This window comes from Phyllostomus discolor, chromosome 6 (assembly GCF_004126475.2).
Source record: "Phyllostomus discolor isolate MPI-MPIP mPhyDis1 chromosome 6, mPhyDis1.pri.v3, whole genome shotgun sequence".
Lineage (NCBI taxonomy): Eukaryota > Metazoa > Chordata > Mammalia > Chiroptera > Phyllostomidae > Phyllostomus > Phyllostomus discolor.
The window spans coordinates 141,684,042-141,703,402 of NC_040908.2; the positions used below are offsets into that span (position 1 = coordinate 141,684,042).

At 39.9% G+C, this 19,361-nt stretch overlaps 1 protein-coding gene across 1 annotated transcript in view; it reads right to left on the bottom strand.

The window, feature by feature from the left end:
- The window catches only part of LGR4 (leucine rich repeat containing G protein-coupled receptor 4), a 94,974-nt gene that overhangs the window by 35,948 nt on the left and 39,665 nt on the right, over nucleotides 1–19,361 (bottom strand). The window contains exon 2 of the mRNA XM_028514630.2: nucleotides 10,604–10,675. Within this exon, the coding sequence (XP_028370431.1) occupies nucleotides 10,604–10,675 (72 nt within the window). The remainder of the gene's footprint in view (nucleotides 1–10,603; nucleotides 10,676–19,361) is intronic.

Consider the following 19,361-nt stretch of genomic DNA (forward strand, 5'->3'; position numbering starts at 1 on the left):
CAAATATCTCCTCCTTCGTAAGACTCAGCATCATGATTAAATTCCAACTGGTCTTAGCCAGTTATGCTGCTTCCATCCCAGTGACCAGTTTAGGAATGAAGCTATGACCCCCAGTCTGGTCACAGGAAGTCTGCTGGGGGTTCCTGGGAAAAGCAGCTTTCTTCCTAAACAGACGTACACTGGAAAGATGACCCTCTTCTCTTTCTGGATGCCATTACATCTGAGTATCGTTACGTGGGGAGACCACAGCCATGGTGCTGGCCTCACTGGGAAAGCCCACTAGGAAGATCAACAAAACCTGGGCTCTTCAGACCTAACAACTCCATTAACCAATCCTGGAAGGGTTTTACCACCTTGTTGTGTTTTTTTCTTGTTATACTAAATAATACATTCCCGCACTGTTTAAGCTACTTTGAACTGAGTTTTGTTTACTTGCAGGCAAAAGTATCTTAACTACTTGCCTAACCAATACCCATTCTTCCCTTCTTCATCTAGTAATAGAGCCCTGATTTTGGTCCAGACAACAATATGCCCAGCTCAAAGGCTGTATTTCCCAGTGTCACCCTGTTAACTGTGCCATGTGACTACATTCTAGCCAATGAGATGGAAGCAGACTATTAAATGTGTTCAAGAGGACTTGTAATATCCCCCTGTCTTTACTCCATCATTCTTTCTGCCACTGAGAACCGGGTCACGATGGCTACAGCTCTGGCAGACAGGCTGTTGTTTTTTTCATCTTGCCATGGCAGTCATATACCAAAGCATCAGGTCCCACTTCCCTGCTTTCTTTGTGATGCACCAGAGTAGCTCTGTGTGCTTATGTGTGTGTCTGTGTAACCTCACGTGGTTAAGCCACTGTTATTTTGAATGTTTTGTTACCTACGTTCAAGTCTAATCCAGATACAAGGCTTTAGGAAAATTGCCCGTTAGATTCTCATAAAAGCAGCACAAATACAGTGCATTAAATACATGAAGACAGGTAGAATAAGTATGTTTCTAAAACTGTTGTTTATAAGGACACAGAGTAAACACTTGCTCAGTATGAGATTGGTTACATAAAATGTGAAGCATCCAAATGATGAAATACTATACATTCATTAAATGATGGCAGAAACTAGATTCATTAATATGGAAATATTATAATACATGAAACAATAGATATTGCATAAATAATCTATATACTGGAATCCCATTTTAAAAAAGGAATTGCACATGTATACTCAGCAAAGTCTGAAAGGATATAAAACAAAATATTAACCATGGGTATCTCTCACTAGTGAGATAATGGGTGGCTATTTTTCCCTTCTTCTCCTTATCTGACTCCAGATTTTTAAAATTGAATATCTACTAATTTTATTATCATTTTCTTAATCAGTCAAGTATGTCTGTGATACAAATATTTTTAGCACCACTAACATAATATTGATATACATATATGGCAAAGAATGTCATATATATAAAATGAACTCGTAAGTAGTGAACAGGGGAAAATGATGAACAAATTCTGAGTAAAAGGTTCTACTGAAGCATAAAATATTGTGTCAAATAAACATGGCTTGGCTCAGAGTGAACAATACATGAAAGAAATGACTTAGCCTGTTTCCTTGCTGGAAAATTCAAACATGCTAGTAGAAAGTCAAATATGTTTTCATTTACTTGTAGTCACTACTACTTTTAGTCAAAGAACAAATCATCGCCTCTGATTAAAATAAATAAATAAATGAACCAGCATACTGCAGTTTCGTTTGCCGCTCTACACTTTCTGAATCCCATGTCAAATACTTTAACAATGAATTGCTCGATTCTCCTGCTTGATTTCTCCTAGTCCCCTATGAAATCCTGGCTTTTCCAGCCCAAAGTCTCAGTACATCACACCTTTCATCACTTCTACTTCTAGGCTACTAATCACACCATAGGACAAAGTCACAGAGCCTGTTGGTCCTACTCTAAATTTAAACTACACAGGCTTTAATGGGGACCTTTCTATTTTTTAGCTATCCTTTATTCATTGTTAATGGACCCAGTTAAACAAATATTTCCCACAGTGTGTCTAGCCACTAGATTATAATGGGCTGCCATAGCTATAATTTCTTTCTCCCAGCCATTTCTTCTCCCCACCCCCCCACCACCTTCTGCTTCCTTTGGGGGGAGCTTCTCCCTCCATCCAAGTAACTCTAGTGGAGATGAGTTCATGACCCAGGTTGGGCCATACCATCCTGAACACAGCAGAGTAACTGGTTCAAGGACAGGCTCATGAGGCAAGTCTGGCCAACCCCAGTCCTCCTAGTGTTTTTCTGTTGAAAGCAGGGAGGAAGACACTAGGTACTCATTTTGGATTTCAAGATGCAAAGATGTGCGTGGGGCTACCAAAGACTGTATTTCCCACTATATGGAGACAGGCTATTTGCAACAGGAAAGAATGAAGCCAAAATACAAAAGTAGAGACAACTGAAGCTAAGAAATGGAGAGCATGAGAAAACTCTCAAAACTCTGAAACCCTGAGATCCAGTACCATCTGAAGCCCACCCCACCTCTGGACTTTCTAGTTCTCCATGACATAAGGAATCCTATATTTCATCTCAGTTGGGCTTCTGTCTCTTAAAAACTCTGTGGACTTCTGTCAAATGCAGTGCATATTCTAAGCTTTATCTTCTCCTCCAAACCAGAAACCACCTACTAGCAGTCCCGAAATGCCTGCTTCTTGAGGAGCTCTTTACCTCAAAGTCACTCTCACAAGCCTCCTGTAATGATTCTTTAAAAACGCCAGGTCTTTTCTCAGTATCTGGCCACGAGCCCCTTTCTCCAGCATGTCAACACTGATTCTTCACTTCTTGTGGAAAAACCTCTCCTCCCACAGCTCCTGGGGCACAGTTCTGCCCTAATTCTCCTGCTTTTCTGGCACTTGGTCTTCTTCCCACACCCTGATTCAAGTGTTTCCCAAGGAGTTGTCTTTGGCCTCCTTCCCTTTTCGTTCACCCTCTCTCCCTTGGCAAGCTCTTCTAATCTAATGTTTCCAGTAATTACCTCAAAAATAAAAGGCTCCAAAATCTATACCCACGATACTCTATTCTGTAATTCATATCAATGAATCTCTATTCTCAACTTCACACCTGTATTTCCAGATGCCCCTACCTATCGTACCTAAAGCCAATATGTACATTCAAAAGTACATGTAATACCTTCTCTCCTGAAACAATTTCTTTCTGCATTGTCTTTAATTTTTTCAAAGTACCACTGGACTCCTTAAATAAGTCCAGATGATCTTAAAATTCAGTGTTATCAATGAGAACCCTGTCATCCCAACTGAGATGTCCTTTTGATGCAATTTCCACAACCTCTTTTGCACAGGCTCCCCCCTCCCTCTTATTGCCTCACGTCTGTCCCAGTTCAGATTCTCATCACTCTCACCTGCACCATGGCCGTTTGCGTCTTCCTGTCTCCTTACACTCTGCTGTTCCAAACATCCTACTCTGCTGTGAGATGATACTGATTGAAGGTTATATGTGATCGAGTCATTTCCTAGCTTAAAAATCTTCAACTCAAAAGCTGAAACTCCTCATTAGTCTTTCAAGAAAAGCTCAAACTCCTTCCTAGTTTCTTTACCATAGCTTCCTTTCAGGAATTCAGCACTCCAACCAAACCAAACACCACATCATTTCTATTACCTATCCCAGTCTGTCTCCATATCTATGCTCATGCTCTTTTTCCTTATCGCCTCATGAATAACTCCCACCATCCCTCAAGGCTCTCCAAAAATGCCAACTCTTTGATGAGGTCTTCCTTAATCTTTTTTTGATAGAAGTCGTTTCCTTTCTCCTTTGAACTCCTATAACTCTGGTACACTGTTCATCTCTCTTGAAGGCAAGAATCCCATTTAATTCAACACTGAACACAGTGTCACACCTAACAAAAGTCTGTTGAATTAATGAACTGTCTAATAAGCCTTTCCTCATCCTCTCCACAGCTACAGGAGCACAGTCAGACCCAGAACTGAAACCAAGTCCATTACTAACAATCTCTGTGACCTTGGGAAAGTTACTTAACCCCTCTGAGGAAAAACACAGTCTCCTCATCACCAAAATGGGAACATGTATAGTTCATACAGTTTATGAGTTAAAGGGAAAACACAACAATGTTTATTCTAGGAGGCTTTATCCAATACATAGTAGCTCTAGTTAGTACAAGATTTCTTCCTATTTCTCTCTTTGTACCCTAATCAGAGAATCCCCCAAATGACTTGTAGAAAATGGTGTGAATGAGACAAGCTGTCCTCCTCTGTGAGCCCACTACAGACATCCCACCAGTAAGGGCAGTGGTCTCTGCTACCAGGTCATCCTACCGAAGCACTCCCAGTGCTTTCAAGAGTATAACATTTTTAATTGTCAAATGTCACCAGAGCAACTGAGGAACTCTTTTGCTTTTTCAGAGAAATTACTGTAGTTGGTAGAGTTCATCTGAGAAGACTTCATCAAGGGAGTGTTCAGTGAGTCAAACTTGAGTTTAGAGGCCAAAGAAATTCCTTGTAGTAGAAGAAAAAAACAGTCGGCTACTTTCTACACCTCTAAGCCACCCAGTAAGACCATATGAGTTCACTTACACCTTTCAGAGACATAGAAGTCGACAGGATATAGTGGAAATGGCACAGAAGTATATAGGTCTAACTGCCACTCAGTTACAGACTCACTGCGGTACTTTGGCCAAGCCACTCATCTTACTAGTGGATCTTGACATTTTCATCTAGAAGATGGTATGGCTGGACAAGAATACTTCATTCTAGGAAGAACTCTTTGCTAATAAATTTTTTGTTCAGTGAACTGACTAAGGGAAATGCTAGGTAGCCAAATCACCTTTGATGGTTAGCTATGGACATACTTAGAGTAGCAGGTAATAGTGAGTGGCTGCTCTCAAGTTTCCTTCCAATCCTGTGACTCCTGAGGCAATATCATGGCTTAGAAATTCAGAAGTCTTGAATCACATCAGCACAGATTCAAATCCTGGCTCTGCTATTTGCTGTCTGACCACAGGGAGTTTTTCACCTCTCTACAACTCCACACCTTCATCTATTAACTGGGGTAACAGTAAATTCTTTTTTTTTTTTCCTTTTTTTTTTTGGGGTAACAGTAAATTCTATCCACCTCATAAGGATAGAGGTCTTGTGAGCATTAAATCAGGTAGTATGTACAATGCTTTTAGCACATAATAAGCTCTCGATAAATATTTCTCTTGCACCATAAAATAATTTCCTTTTGCCAGGCCTGACCAATTTTAACTATATGCATTAACTTGAAGATCACAAAAAATAGTATTAGAAATTTTAAACAAATTATGAAGGCAGTAACCAGATGCAACTTTTGGGTGTAGATTGTATCTTGAATGAGAAATTTGTTTCTTTTGCTATTAAAAAACATTAGTGAGGCAATTATTAAATTTGAATAAAAATTACAGATCAGATGATAATATATATTGGCATTAGTTTTCTGAGTGTGACAACTGTACTGCAGTTATTTAAGCAAATATCCTTGTATTTTTGGAATAAACAATAAAACATTTAGACGTAAAGGGGTATTATGACTGCAACTCACTCTCAAATGGTTCAGAAAAAATGTACCTATAGTTTACATTTTATGGTGTGCGTACATACATGAGCAGAGAGAGAAAGAGAATGTTAACATTTGGGTAATCTCAGTGAATGGTATGGGCAAAAATTCTTTATGCTTACAATATTTTGTGAGTTTTTATATATGTGTATACATATGTGCACATATATTATGTATATGTTGTATTAGCCAGTACTTATATATCACTAAAACTATTTAGTTTTGACCCACACTTTATATTTGATTTGAAATCCCCCTGTTCAAATTACTTACTCGTCCTCTTTTGTAAAGTAATGCAAAGTAAGTCCTCCATTTAGAATTAATTGTCCTATAGATGAAAAAACACCTGAGCAATCTTGAATTAGTACTCAGAGACCTAAGTTTCACTTGAGCACTGGGAAGCGTTCCAAAGTCAAAGCACATTCTGAAACAAATGAAATTATCCTCATCTTACAGCGTGCATTAAACAATAACTGTGTAAGTGCCAAGGCTGCCCATGGTTTCCATTGCTGTTGCAACATCCCAGCTCAAAGTAACATCCATGGACTTTTCAGTGGCTGCCTATAGAAAAGTGGATATGCCTTCACTGTTTCTAATTGAATCAGTTTCACAACTCCACATTTCGGCCATTCCCCACATGTCTACCAGTGCCCTGACAGGTCTCAAGGAGAGCCAAAAAGAGTTGTGATAGCGTCACATCAGACAACAGAGCCTGTCGATGCTAAACAAATGTTTTCCAAAAATTCTGACTTTCCTTTCACATCATGAACAGAAACCTCTTTTGGCCCTGTTCCAACTCCCACCCCCAGACAAAACAATCTCTCTCCCAAACACTATAAGAAAAAGAAAGACTGTGATGTTTAAGAATAACAGTGGAAATAGCATTTTATGGTCACAAAGCACTTTGACAAAAAATTACCCCATTTTCCTGTCATAATTCTACCATAAGAAGTCCCATTTTATAGAGTATAAAACTGGGGTGCAAAACCCAAGACTGTCCCAGAATTGCACACTTTGTATGTAGAATTTAGAGCCAGAACCTACGTTTTGTATCCTCTGGGGCAGGAGAGGGGGTAATCACTGGGTTATGATGTTTATAAACCATAAAACGTTCAAAAGCAAATTAAGTGTAAAAATAAAACAAATGGCAACAACAGTATTTAAAGTACATTTCATTGAAAAAGTTGAGTGTCTCTGAGAAAACATACATATCACCCAGAGTGTTTCAACGGGGCTCTGGAGCTGTGACTTCAAGTGCCAGCAAAACCACACACCAGGCACATGAACCTGAATAAGGCCCTCGATCTCTTCAGCTTGGCTTCTGCAAAACTGCTTCTCCTCACAGAGTTGTGACAATGGACTTTTATGCGTGTAAAACTCTACATGTGTGCTATTTACCATCATTATCTTTAATTAAAGTGAATTCTTCACCCCCCATATTGGCCCCAGTGGCAGTGAATGGCACCCAATCGTTCAGAGCAAAAACAATGACCTCGTCCCTCCTATCACTCGCCCCCATATCCAGTTCACCTCCTTCAGGATAATTGTCTAAACTCGTTGGCTTAAAAAGTCCCTCATGATCTGGCCTCATCTCCTGACATTTTTCTACCTTTTTCATTATTTCAAATTTCTCTGCTTTTCAATATGAATAACTAACACTTCCTATATTCTACGATGTCTACCTCTGAGTCTCTTCTGTACACGCCAGAAGGTTCTTCCTGGATGGAGCATCTGTACTATACCCATCCTCATCCGGCTAATTCCTGTGTGTTCTTTAAGACTCAGCTGCAGTTATTCTAGAAACCTTTCTTAAAGCCTACAGTCTCAAGTACACAGACTGCTTTAGACCTCCACGGAGTCTGCACACACTTCTATGACCATCTTCACCGCTGCTGCACCAAGTGCTCATTCTATCCCTTCCTCTGGACAAGCGACTTCCAGCTGGTGTGCCGCAGGAACTTTAAAACTGACCATTTAGGCAGGGGTGCTGACCTCTTTCCCCTCAGACTGCCAAATGAAAAAATAACAACAGCCAGCACAATGATAGCCATCCAGTGTGAGTGAAGCAAAATGATACCTACTTTTTGTCAGAGGCAAAAAATATATTTTTTGGCGTGCTGCAGAGTTTTAGTCATTAGTTCCTGTGCCACGAGATGAAAAAAGTTGGAAACTGCTGCTACTCTAGACCATTATTGTCCAGATGAACTTTCTGCAACATTGGAAATGTTCTATAGTTGTACTGCCCAATATAATAGCCACTAGCCACTTGAAAAATGGCTAGTTCAACTGAGGAAATAAATTTTAAATTTTACTTAATTTTAATTATGTTAAAATCTACATTCAAATAGCCACCTGCAGCCCGTGGCTGTGGTGTTAGACAGCCCCAGTGTGCACAGACAGCCAGCTCCAAGGACAAAAATACCCTTCTTGCGGGCCCTCTGTTCTCGTGCCTCTGTTTTCGGCACCAGCACAAGGCCTGGCACACAGCAGGATTCAGTGTTTGCTGAAAGACTAAGTGAGTGTGTAAATATCTGTAAACACTGCTTATGAACAGTCAGGAAGTGATTCTACCCAACACTGAAAGCATTCTGGATTATCATAAAATTTGGCCAAACTAGTCACATCTTGTAAAGCGCACCTCATTAAGTATCATGAAAAAAAAAAAATCCGTAAACCGTTCATTTCTGCACAGGGCACTTGAGCTTCGAGATGACTTTCCAATGACTTCCAGATGGCTTCTTGACTAATGGCTATGCTGTTTATGAAATATTATGATAGTCATGGCAGCATCATTTTGGAATGTCAAAATCAACTATAATGCTTTATAAAGAAAAAACATGGGCTTTTACCATGCTTATTAAAAAAAGAAAAAGAAAAAAAGAAGAAGCCCTTGAATGCCTGAAGCATGCCCAGAATATGAAGAACTACTCTGACCTAGTCTTTGAAATTAACCATCAGCTCTCCTAACTGGGTGGGTTTTGAAATCCCATCCCATATCTGAAGAGGGGGTACGTACTGACTTGATCTGACGCGCTCCATCACTGCAATGGCAAAATACGGAGCAAACTTGACCTGGCTACAAAGAACTAGCGGTCACATTCAAGTTGGTTCCAATTAAAAGTCTCGGTTGACAGCATTTAGGAGCTGGACGTGTGCTTGGTCATTTGAGATTTTAAGAAATCTAAAGATGTGAACTTCACAAAGCAAGAGTGTAAGCAGGTCTGACTCCACATCCGGGTCCTCTTTGCAAACCCCTCGGAGTGGAGCTGGCAGTCAAAGGCCCCTGTAAAGGTGGTCTGCACACAATCAGCCCTCAAAGAAAGGAGAGCTTCTCTCTACCTGGCCTGGTGCTTTGCACAGCCCACCGCAGTTCTCAGTTGGCTGAACAACCACTTCGTAATGTCCTTTCACTGCGTAATTACTTCTGTAAAGGGAGACTAATCCTAAGTCTAAAACTGTATGTGAAATAAGAAGGAACCGATAAAGTGTTTTTAAACTTGATTAGGAGCAGCAAGGAATGGGGCTTCAAATGCAGAGTTCACTCCTTTCAGATTCAATTAAAATGTTTAATGAAAAGTAAATAGCTATTTACTACAAAATAATTAATGTTCACTGAAGAAAAAATAGGCCAAAATAAAACATACATTTAATCCCTTTATCCAAAGATAACCTTTGGTATATGCCACTGCTTTCTTATTTGAATGCACTTTCAAAACAGGAAAATAAGTACTCGCCAGCATTTACATAACCCTCTCTCTGTCCTAAGCATTTAACATCTATGAATCCATTCTGTCTTCACCACAGTACGACGAGGGAGGGACCGTGGTTGTCTGTACCTTACAGACAAAGAAACTGAGCAGAGGGAAGTTAAGTAACTCGACACAGTTCACAAGCTTGGAAGTGTAAATAATCTCTGCTCAGTTTTGACTGTGGGAACATTGTGTTCAACTAAGCAGTGTGGGAAGAAAACTTTCTCCTTAACTTTATTAAATCCTTAACTACTATTTCAATACTTGGTCAGAAGCAGGGAGCGCAACCTGCCTGTCTTATATTTGATTCCTGTGCCCCAGCTGGGGGAGGGGCCGAGCTAAGCTAGGCTACATTCACTGACTTGCATCTAATACTCAACAGCTGGGCTGTAGGGCTCAGATCTGCTGTAATATGAATTTAGATTCCTTCCAGGCTGTATCTCTTTGATGTTCTTAGTATCAAACTGTAATCTTCTTATCTCCACATACTACACAATCAATTAGCTTGGTCATTAAAAGTCTATATTTAACTTGACTCGAGTCTGATTTTACTTTTTTCACCTGGGTTCTTAAAACATAACATTCAGTTTCCAATTCCTTTGGAATCTAAAAGTGCCTGTTTTAACTGGGAACTTCAAAAAAGTGGGGAGAGCACAACAAAATGGAGGTTAAAACAAGTGGAAAGAAATTTTGCACAATGTAAACTCTTAAACTAGAAATGTGAGGTGCAACTGACAAGTTCAGAAACACTCCAAAGTCAAAGGTGTTCTATACCTTCATCCCATTCCCAAAGGCCGCCCGCAAATGTCCAAAGTGACATACACTCAAGTTTTCTGCTTGTTTTGCCAGTATTATCTGCTGCATCGTGTCCCTGAAATGCCTCGTATTATTTTTTATGGTGTGTTATCCATACAGCAGCTCCTTTGGCAATAATGGTAATTACACAGCAGGCCTGTTATCTCAGGATAACACTGTCATTAACTTGTGTCACCGCAGCACTCTTGGTTATAATAATTGGAGCAAAAAAAAATCTTATGGAAGTAAGCATTTTTAGTTCTGGTGTTCAAAAATCACTTCAGCAATTACACTGTTTAAAAATCAAGTTGGTGTGCACCCCATCCTGCAAAAACATGATTTGCTCTGCACAACGCCCACTGAAGCTACCTGTATGTCCCCTAACAGGGCATGTTAGACTATCTGTTGTGAGGAGAAGAGGAAAAAAAACAAACAAATGACAATTCTCAAAGTGATACTTACAGCTCCTCTAGAAAAGGGAAGTTCTTAAACGCATCTTCTGGTAATTGAGTAATGTTGTTCATACTGATATCCCTGGAAAACAAAGTAAATAAGATTGTTAACTAAGTGATAATAGACATGAAGCACTTAAATTAACAGAAAAATAACTAGTTGCTAAGTGTTTATACAGAAATAAGAAAAATAAGCAGAGAAGACATATGCAGGAATAGTCATAATTCGGCTTCGGAATGCAGAAAACAGAGAAAAGTTGAATCTTTGAATATGAACTTTGTCCCATAATTTAGAAACATACACAAATCCTGGATTTCCCCCCTTTAAGGATCCTTGGGAAAAATTCTTCAAATTATCTACAATGAAAGGGCCAGTGTGGCTGCCCAGTGGTATAAAAGTGTATATGATATAACTAAATAAACAAATAAACAAGCAAATAAAGATCTCACGACTTGATTTAAAAAAAATACTGGCAAAGGTGGCTTCTTAAGTCACTGTCACGAACAATAAAACAGGTCCTAGCTGTACCCTATAAAACCCATAAAAGTCCTCCAGGTAATGGTGGTAAGTGGATTTCATTTTTAGCCTATGAACAGATTCAGGCTGGAGACAAGTGCATACACGACAGGTATGCAGTCCGTTCCAAGTTTCTCCTTAGAGAGGCAGCAGAAAGGAGAGACTGCACTTGACACCGTAACTCAGCAGAGTTAACTAGTTCAAACAGCTAAAAACTACTCTGTTCACCATTTCCTTATTCCCTGGCAGCTGCCTTTTGAGAATGGACTTTCTCCCTCCATACTCCACTGAACATCAGCACCACGAAAGACAGGTTAAGGGAGCCCCAGAAAGGACAGTCCCACCCAACGTGCAATGGGTTGGTTGCCTCACTCCAGTTCTCCAGCCTCTTGCCTGGTGTTAAAGGCTGTGACTGAGTCCTGAGGTCCCTCCTTTCTGCAAGTCACCATGAAAATTCACATATGTGACCTCCCCTTTAGCAGATCAGACATACTGGTATAAGAAGATGGAAGAGAAATCAAGCACACAAGAATCCAGTAACAACACTTGAGCCAGGTAAAATTTTCCTTTACAGGAGGTGACAACTTCAGTGCCAAGGCAGGTGAGTCCCTTCTCCCCATCTGCCCTCTCACTAGAATTTAGAAATGGAATTTGCAACCCTTCTAGCTACTAGCCCTTCCCCAGGTAGGTTTGGAAAACTTGGAGAGTAACAATAATCATAGCAGCAAAAACAGCAACCACAGTAGCAGGTAACATAAGGCGACACATAAAATCTCACTTTACAAATAGGGAAACTGAGGCTTACTTAACTTAATCATCTCTCCAACGCCACTCAACAAGTGGTATGACAACAGGAAAGGTGAATTCCTGAGTCCATGGCCTTAACTGCAAACTCTGAGTCTTCCAAAGCATCATCTGAATTCTCCAGTTATAGTCAAAATACGAAGGAAACACTCTGTCTTATTCAGATTATTTAAAAAAAAAAGAGTGATACTGCACACAAGACCTTGGCACAATCATCAATAAATCTTAAGAAGAGCACTTTTGCTGGATGATTAAAACAACTATAAGTAGCTTTAGCAATTCAGGAACCAAAGTTCATATAAATTTCAAAGAGCATAAGACATCTCTGAGATAAATCTTAGGACCATAGAAATTCACATGCATACCAGAATTTTATATCACTGAAAAGGACTCATATTCTATTAAAGGTAACTTATAAGAAATGCAAAGTTAATATACTTCTCCAGGACCTCCATATTTACGAACTAACATATGTTGTTAAAATAACACATGCTAAATAATTCTTTTTGAACTCAGGCTTCACCACTACTTTAGTGAGCCACCCCTGGGGAAGGGGAGGAGAGCCACCCTTTTCTTCACAGACATGCCAGCAAGATGCAGCAACAATGGCCCCGAAACAGGGGTCAGGAGAAGCAGGCTGTGCCCCGTGGCCGCTGTGCGATCGCAGGCCTCGCTTTGCTCATCTCTGACATGAGGGACTTGGCTGAGGGCTCAGGTGGCTTCCCAGCCTGACATTATATATTTCCACGATCTACCCTTTTCTTAGTTTTCATGGTGGTGCACACTCTTCCTGATGGAAATACATGAGCTTCATTTTATGAAAAGGGTACGTTCCTGAAAAACTTCCTGTAACACAACATTTAAAGACTATTAATCTGCCACTCAAAAAACTGAGTCGCTCCCAATGTAAACACATTTGGCCTGCACCAAAAAGCCATTCTTAAGAGCACAACAAAACTTTTCCTCATATTGAAAGGCAGACTAATAATCCAAGTAAGCAGTGATTCTATAAACTATCACACAATTTTGGTGCTATTTAGTCATTCCAATAAAAGAAGAGAGAAGGATAACCAGAATTTGCTACTTTGCAACAGGAGGTTGTCCACAGGGTTGCCTCCAAGTTTGCCACACCTGAATTCAGGTGTGCATCACGGTAACAGAAAAACTGATTAATTACCTCACCAGAAAAAGACACATAATTGGAGAGAATTTACACCACACTATCTCTGCATTCCAATTTTTTTATAACACATACGCCTATATAATTCTCTCATTTTTCCCCCCTCAGAGTAACAAGACGTAACAGGTAGTTTCGCTGTGAGCTATAGGTGTAATTAGTGGAACTCCGTATTTACAAACTAATATATGTTCAACACGAGCGAAGTTTTGCTTCAAAGCTTCAGATTCAGGAGCAACATTTGTTTTCAAATTGTTCTGAATTTCACACGCCCAGAGAGGCTCTCTCTTCAGGTGTAGTTTCTCTCCGACTTTGGGGACTTCAGTTACAAAACATTTGTGAGTGAGGTTAAAAAGGGAGGGTGGGGTGTGCTACAAGATGTTATCTCCAGAGAAGCTCTGGAAACATGTGGTTACAGAGTATCAGGTGGGTGGGCACTCATTTAAAATAATGAGGGCTAATGGTGATAAACAACCAACAGACATTCCAGCCCTGACATCACCGACTCCAGGGAGACAGCTTACAGTTGGAAAGAAGGCTCGTGGTGATGAGTTCACCGTATAAATTTACAAATGGATGCCCTACGTCCCTAACTATAAACGTATTAGGCTCATATGCCACAGTTGCATTAAAGTCCATAGATAACAGAAAGGCATACAGAAAATTTTCAACTAGGAGATAAACCTCCAGATCAGCTCCCTGACACTCAGTGAGCAACAGTCTTACCAGGAACATCTGCAACTAAACAAGTGATTTAGCACCCTGGGTTCCATAACGAAAATAAATATAACAACAAAACAAAAAAACCAAAAAGCATACAAGGCCAGGGCTAAAAACCAAAAAGCATACAAGGCCATACTAACAACTCGCAAACTCCTCTGAAGGGTGATTTCTAGAGAATCGATGGCCTTACTGGAAGGTAGCCAGGCGCGGTTGGAAGTGTACAGGCTCGGGGGCACAACACACCAAGGTTTTTACCTGCGGATTCACTACCTTGGGCAAGGGGTTCACGTTTTCTGAGCCCTGGCTTCTTCATTTGGAAAAACAGAAGCAGTGAGAGCTAGACCTTGCAGATTGCTGTGAAGATTAGAAAATGTCAAATCTCATATAAGAAACTAAGGCATAGGTATGATCTTATCAACATACAGGTGTTTGCTGCTCGGGAAGCTGTCTGCATCCGGTGGACTGAGAGCAGGCCAAGCATCGCACCGCCATTGGTGGCCTTCCTTCCCCAAAAGAAACCCCTTTCACACAAGACAAACACTAACTGGTGCAGAAGATCTGGAACCCGCAATAGCTCTACCTCCAAAACTACACTCTGAACTCCAGATCACCAAGTACCAAAAACTTTAAGCTGGAAGAGTCCTTAAAGATCACATACCTCATTTGTTTTAATTAACAAAAAAAGAATTTTAAGGCTTACTTGTTGATAGTCAAGCACTCTTTTAAGAAAAATTACATCCTTATAGGAAATTTTTGGGAGGACAAGGGAACATAGGAGGCATCTAAAAAAAAAGGATTAGTGTATCAGAAGCAACCCAAAACACAAATTCAAAAGAATATAAACACCCCTACACTCACTGCAGTGTTACTTACAATCACCAAGATATGGAAGCAGCTCAAGTGTCCATCAGTAGATGACTGGATAAAACAACTATAGTTTACACAATGGAATACTACTTGGCAATAAAAAAAAAAAAAGAAGAAAATTTAACCATTTTCGACAGTAAGGATGGACCTGGAGAACCAGTATGCTAGTGAAATAAGCCAATGAGAGAAAGACAAATACCATTGGATTTCATTCATAAGTAGAATCTAATGAACAAACTGAACTAACAAGCAAAACAGAAAGAGACTCATAGAGAGCAGGATGACAGCTGGGGGATGGGAGGTTAGGGGTGGAGGGATTGAGCAAAAAGGAAAAAGGACTCATGGACATGGACAACAGTGTGGTGATTGCTGGGGGGCTAGGGGATATAAGGAGACTAAATGGTAATGGGATAAAAAATATAATAAAGTTTAAATTTTAAAAAATAAAAAAGGATTAGGGTGACCTCAAGCAGATTAGTGATAAGCAGGGGACAGAACCTAGAACTCTTTCTTAGTGAGGAGGAACATTCTTGAACGTACCTTTACTATATATACCTGCTTGAATGTATCTTTTCTATATGTATCTGCTTGAATGTATCTTTTCTACACACATATATTTGTTTTGTAATAGATTTCATTACAGTTAGGTTTCTCAAGGTACACTAACTAGATCAGAGCATGCATTTGTATACACCACACCCACACAATGCAATACTCCCCCCTTTTACCACTTTTACAGATTTCAGAAATACAAAAACATCCACTAGAAAAAGTAAAGCTGAACACTCAAATACCAGTAGTCACTGATTTCAAAATTAAAATTTAAAGAGTGCAATTGTTTAATTGGAACTGCTAAATCTCCCCAGTGGTTAAACTCTCATTCTTTTCCCTCATAAAATTCACTAATGCTAAAGTATCTAGAGAGTAAAGAGGAGCGTCATGTTTCAACAAGGTACCTGTTAAAATCCCTGTAAAAGGCTCTGCAAGCGAGCCTGACCTGTTTGCTGACGGCCCAGCGTGTACCACCGTGGGCTCCGCCATTGCATGCTTATTGGGCCTGGGCCTGTTGCCAAGGAATTATTTAGTTTTAAATACACTGTGACTGACCCAGTGTTATCTCTGTTTGAATAAGCCCTCCTATTGGTATTAGATAAAATTGTACTGCTGCTGTCATATTGTGATTATATCTCAAATTTCACTCAGCAGTTGAAAAAGTCAATTAATTACATAAAAGTTCTAGAGAACACAGGGTTCTCAAATGTTCTTTGAAAAACGCTGGTGATGTCTTTAAACTCAATAAATGCAAGCTGATAGTGACTAAGAACTAGGACTATCCCAACGACTTTTCTAAGGTCTTTTTTGTAATCAACCAAAAATTTCAAGGCAATCTCCAGTTAACAGATGTCTACACTATGAACGAAAACAAACAAACAAAAAAAAACAAAACCCCCCAGAACTAAAACTAAATTTGGAGAATGCCTCTGGTGGGGCAAATCTGAAGAGGTCTCTCTTGTCCATAAGTAGTAGCAGAGACATATAACATCGGAGTTCCAGTCAAAGCTTATAAAGGATCATTTCTTTTCTGACACTATTCTGTATCTTGGAACAAGTAACCTCTTTTTCTCCCCACCTTTTTAGAGTAAATAGAGTAACCTGTGTTAATTATTCTTTAACAAATGAAATGCAGGGAAAACCATCTGCAATATCAATACCAGAAAGAACCACTATTATATTTCATGGGGGACCATTACAAATTCTTTTTCTATGTACGGTATATACTTTTACACATATGAAACTCTGTAATCCTGAACATATTTATCTCTTGACACCTGAGATTATTCATTTGCAACATGAAAATAAAATCATCTTATGTCTTTTAACAAAAGGGTACATGTTAAAATCTAATATGTCTCAGTGGTATTTTTGGCAGTCCATGCCTTGTGGATGGGAATGTCCTTGCTACCTGAAGCCACCATGCTCCCAGAAAAAAAGGTGAATTAAAGATTTTCCTTTACAAGAGAAAGATGGACTGTTACCCATTAAACAAACTTTTACAAAGTATCCATTATCCACTCACATACAGTCACTTTGCTAGGATGATGAGGCTTTTATATCAACAGATAAGTTTGGTTCTTTTAAAATGTTTTATTAAAATCTATCAGGTACACTCCACTCCTAATTTATTAAGACACTGTTTCCATGTTCAAGGAAACTTTTTAAAATGCATTATTGCATTCAGAAAGCAATAGGAACTGCTACATGTACATGAAGAAATGCTCTTTTACACTGAAGAAATGGGGCTGAAACAGTATATATGTTATTTTAGTCAGATTAGCCCCAGAGATATTTTTCTGACCTCACATGTTTCAGCACTGCTGGAATGCAACTCGATGTCACAACAGATACCCTTCTAATGCTGCATGCGACGTATCTATTAGTTTTAGGCAGCGGGATAAACTGGGTCCATGATCTCTGGCATCTTCTCCTGCGTTTCAAGCATAAAGACTCAGTGCGTCCCAGCAGAAAGAATCCAAAACTTACTTCCCTGCAGCCTTGCAATCCTTAAGAGGGTAGCTGCTACGATCACCATACCAACACTTAGAAATAAATGTGAATTACTACAGAGAAAAGTTACCACTTTGCAAAGTCATTATCTAGTGAAGGTACTGAAACATTGTGAGGAAGGCTAGAGAAAATACCAGCTTCAAATCTTAAAAAATTATAAAAATAAAAACTTTTTGCTATAGGAGATATACAGAAGAATGTTTAATTCATGTATCTACATTCATGGATTAAAACCTCTACTTTGGGCCTTTTAGAATTTTTACATTCAGGTCTTTCAAAGCTGCATTCCCTTTGTCAAGAAAAGGAAGAGATATGAAACAGACTGGGGGAAAATATTTGCAAAACATTTATCAGATAAAGGATTTGTATCTAAAATATACAAAGAACTCTCAAAACTCAGTAAGAAAAGAAGCCTGATTTTGAAATGTGTAAGAAAATTGAATAACATTTCACCAAAGAAGATTACACAAATGACAAAAAAGTACATAAAAGGTCATTAGGGAAACAGAACTTAAATCCCAATGGAATACCACACAACTATTAGAATAGCAAAGAAAGAGGAAGGAAGGAAGGAAGGAAGGAAGGAAGGAAGGAAGGGAGGGAGGGAGGGAGGGAGGGAGGGAGGGAGGGAGGGAAAGGAAGAAAAGAAGGAAGGAAGAGAGAGAGAAATGGTAGTTGACAATACCAAGTGCTGACAAAGATGTGGAACAATCAGAACTCCTAAGGGCTGGTGAGAACACAAAATGGTACAACAACTTTGGAAAATACTTTGGCAATTTCTTATAAAATGAATAGGCTTATGACCATATGACCAACAATGCCACTTAGAAACAATATTATTGCCCCAAATTGGAAGTAACCTAAGCATCCTTCACTGGTGGATGGATAAAGAAACTTGGGTGTTTCCATAAATGAACTAACAACATGGAGCAAACTACTGATACAAGCAGCAGCAAGGATGAATCTCAAATACCTTGTGCTAAGTCAAGAGGCCAGACCCAAAGGCTACTGCTGTATAATTCCATTTATAGGGCATTTTGGAGGAGGCGAACTTTCAGAGAGGGAAAACAGATCAGTGGAGGCCAACAGCTGGGGGGTGGGCTGGGAGAACAGTTGACTACAAAGGGGCATGAGAGACACCTTTGGAGTGATGGCGATGTTCTGCATCTTGATTTTGATGATGGTGACGTGACTGTATACATTTATCGAAACTCTTAAAACTATAATTAAAAAGTGCAAACTTAAACCTCAATACCTGTGTTAGCGTTTTAGAAATAAGAGCATGTATGATATCACCTCCTCACATTTCTCCTCCAGGAAAACAATAATTCATCTTTGGCTAGAGGTCCTCCTTCCCGGCTCTACCCAAAACCAAATTAATTTGAGGCAGTGCTGGCTTGGCCTGAGTCAGAAAATCTGCAGTGCTTTTTTTTTTTTTTTCTTTTTCTTTTTTAGGTTTTGGTTTGGTTCAGTTCTTACAACCTCTCCTATACACTTGCCACAGGACGCCTGGCCAAGCCTCTTCCTTCTCTCTTTACTGAGCGCCTATTAGGGTTGTGCCTGTGTGTGGGGCATCGGGTGTAAGAGAGAAGACAGACTTGGCATCTACCCTGAATGGCATCCAAAGCAGTGAATGAACAAGCCAATAATAAAACAACCACAAAAAGTGCTGTGATCCATGCAGCACTGCAAGGGAGATGCTCCACCGAACCCGGAGCTGGGGAAAGGCTTCCAAAGTGAGGGCTGCTGTGCTGAGGTGTCCAGGACACTCAGTGCTTTCCAGAGAGCTGCTGTTTCAGCCTGAGGGCTCGCTTGCTCACAAGGTCGGCCCTGTTCCTTTGCAGAGATGCCATTGGCCTGTTCAGCAGGATAATTCTTCAGAGTGCAAGATGCTGCTCGCTGTAGGGCTCTTGGCATCCCTGTTTCCCCAGCACACTAAGTAGTGCAACCAAAAACATTCCCCAAATACTTCCAACCTCCCCTCAGGAAGCTGCTAGCACAGAGAGGACATGAAATCTACTTGGTGGGTGGCAAATGGCATTTTTTTTTAAAATCCTCCCCCGAGGGCGTTTTTTTTTTGTTTGTTGCTTTTAGAGAGAGGAAGGGGGAAGAGAG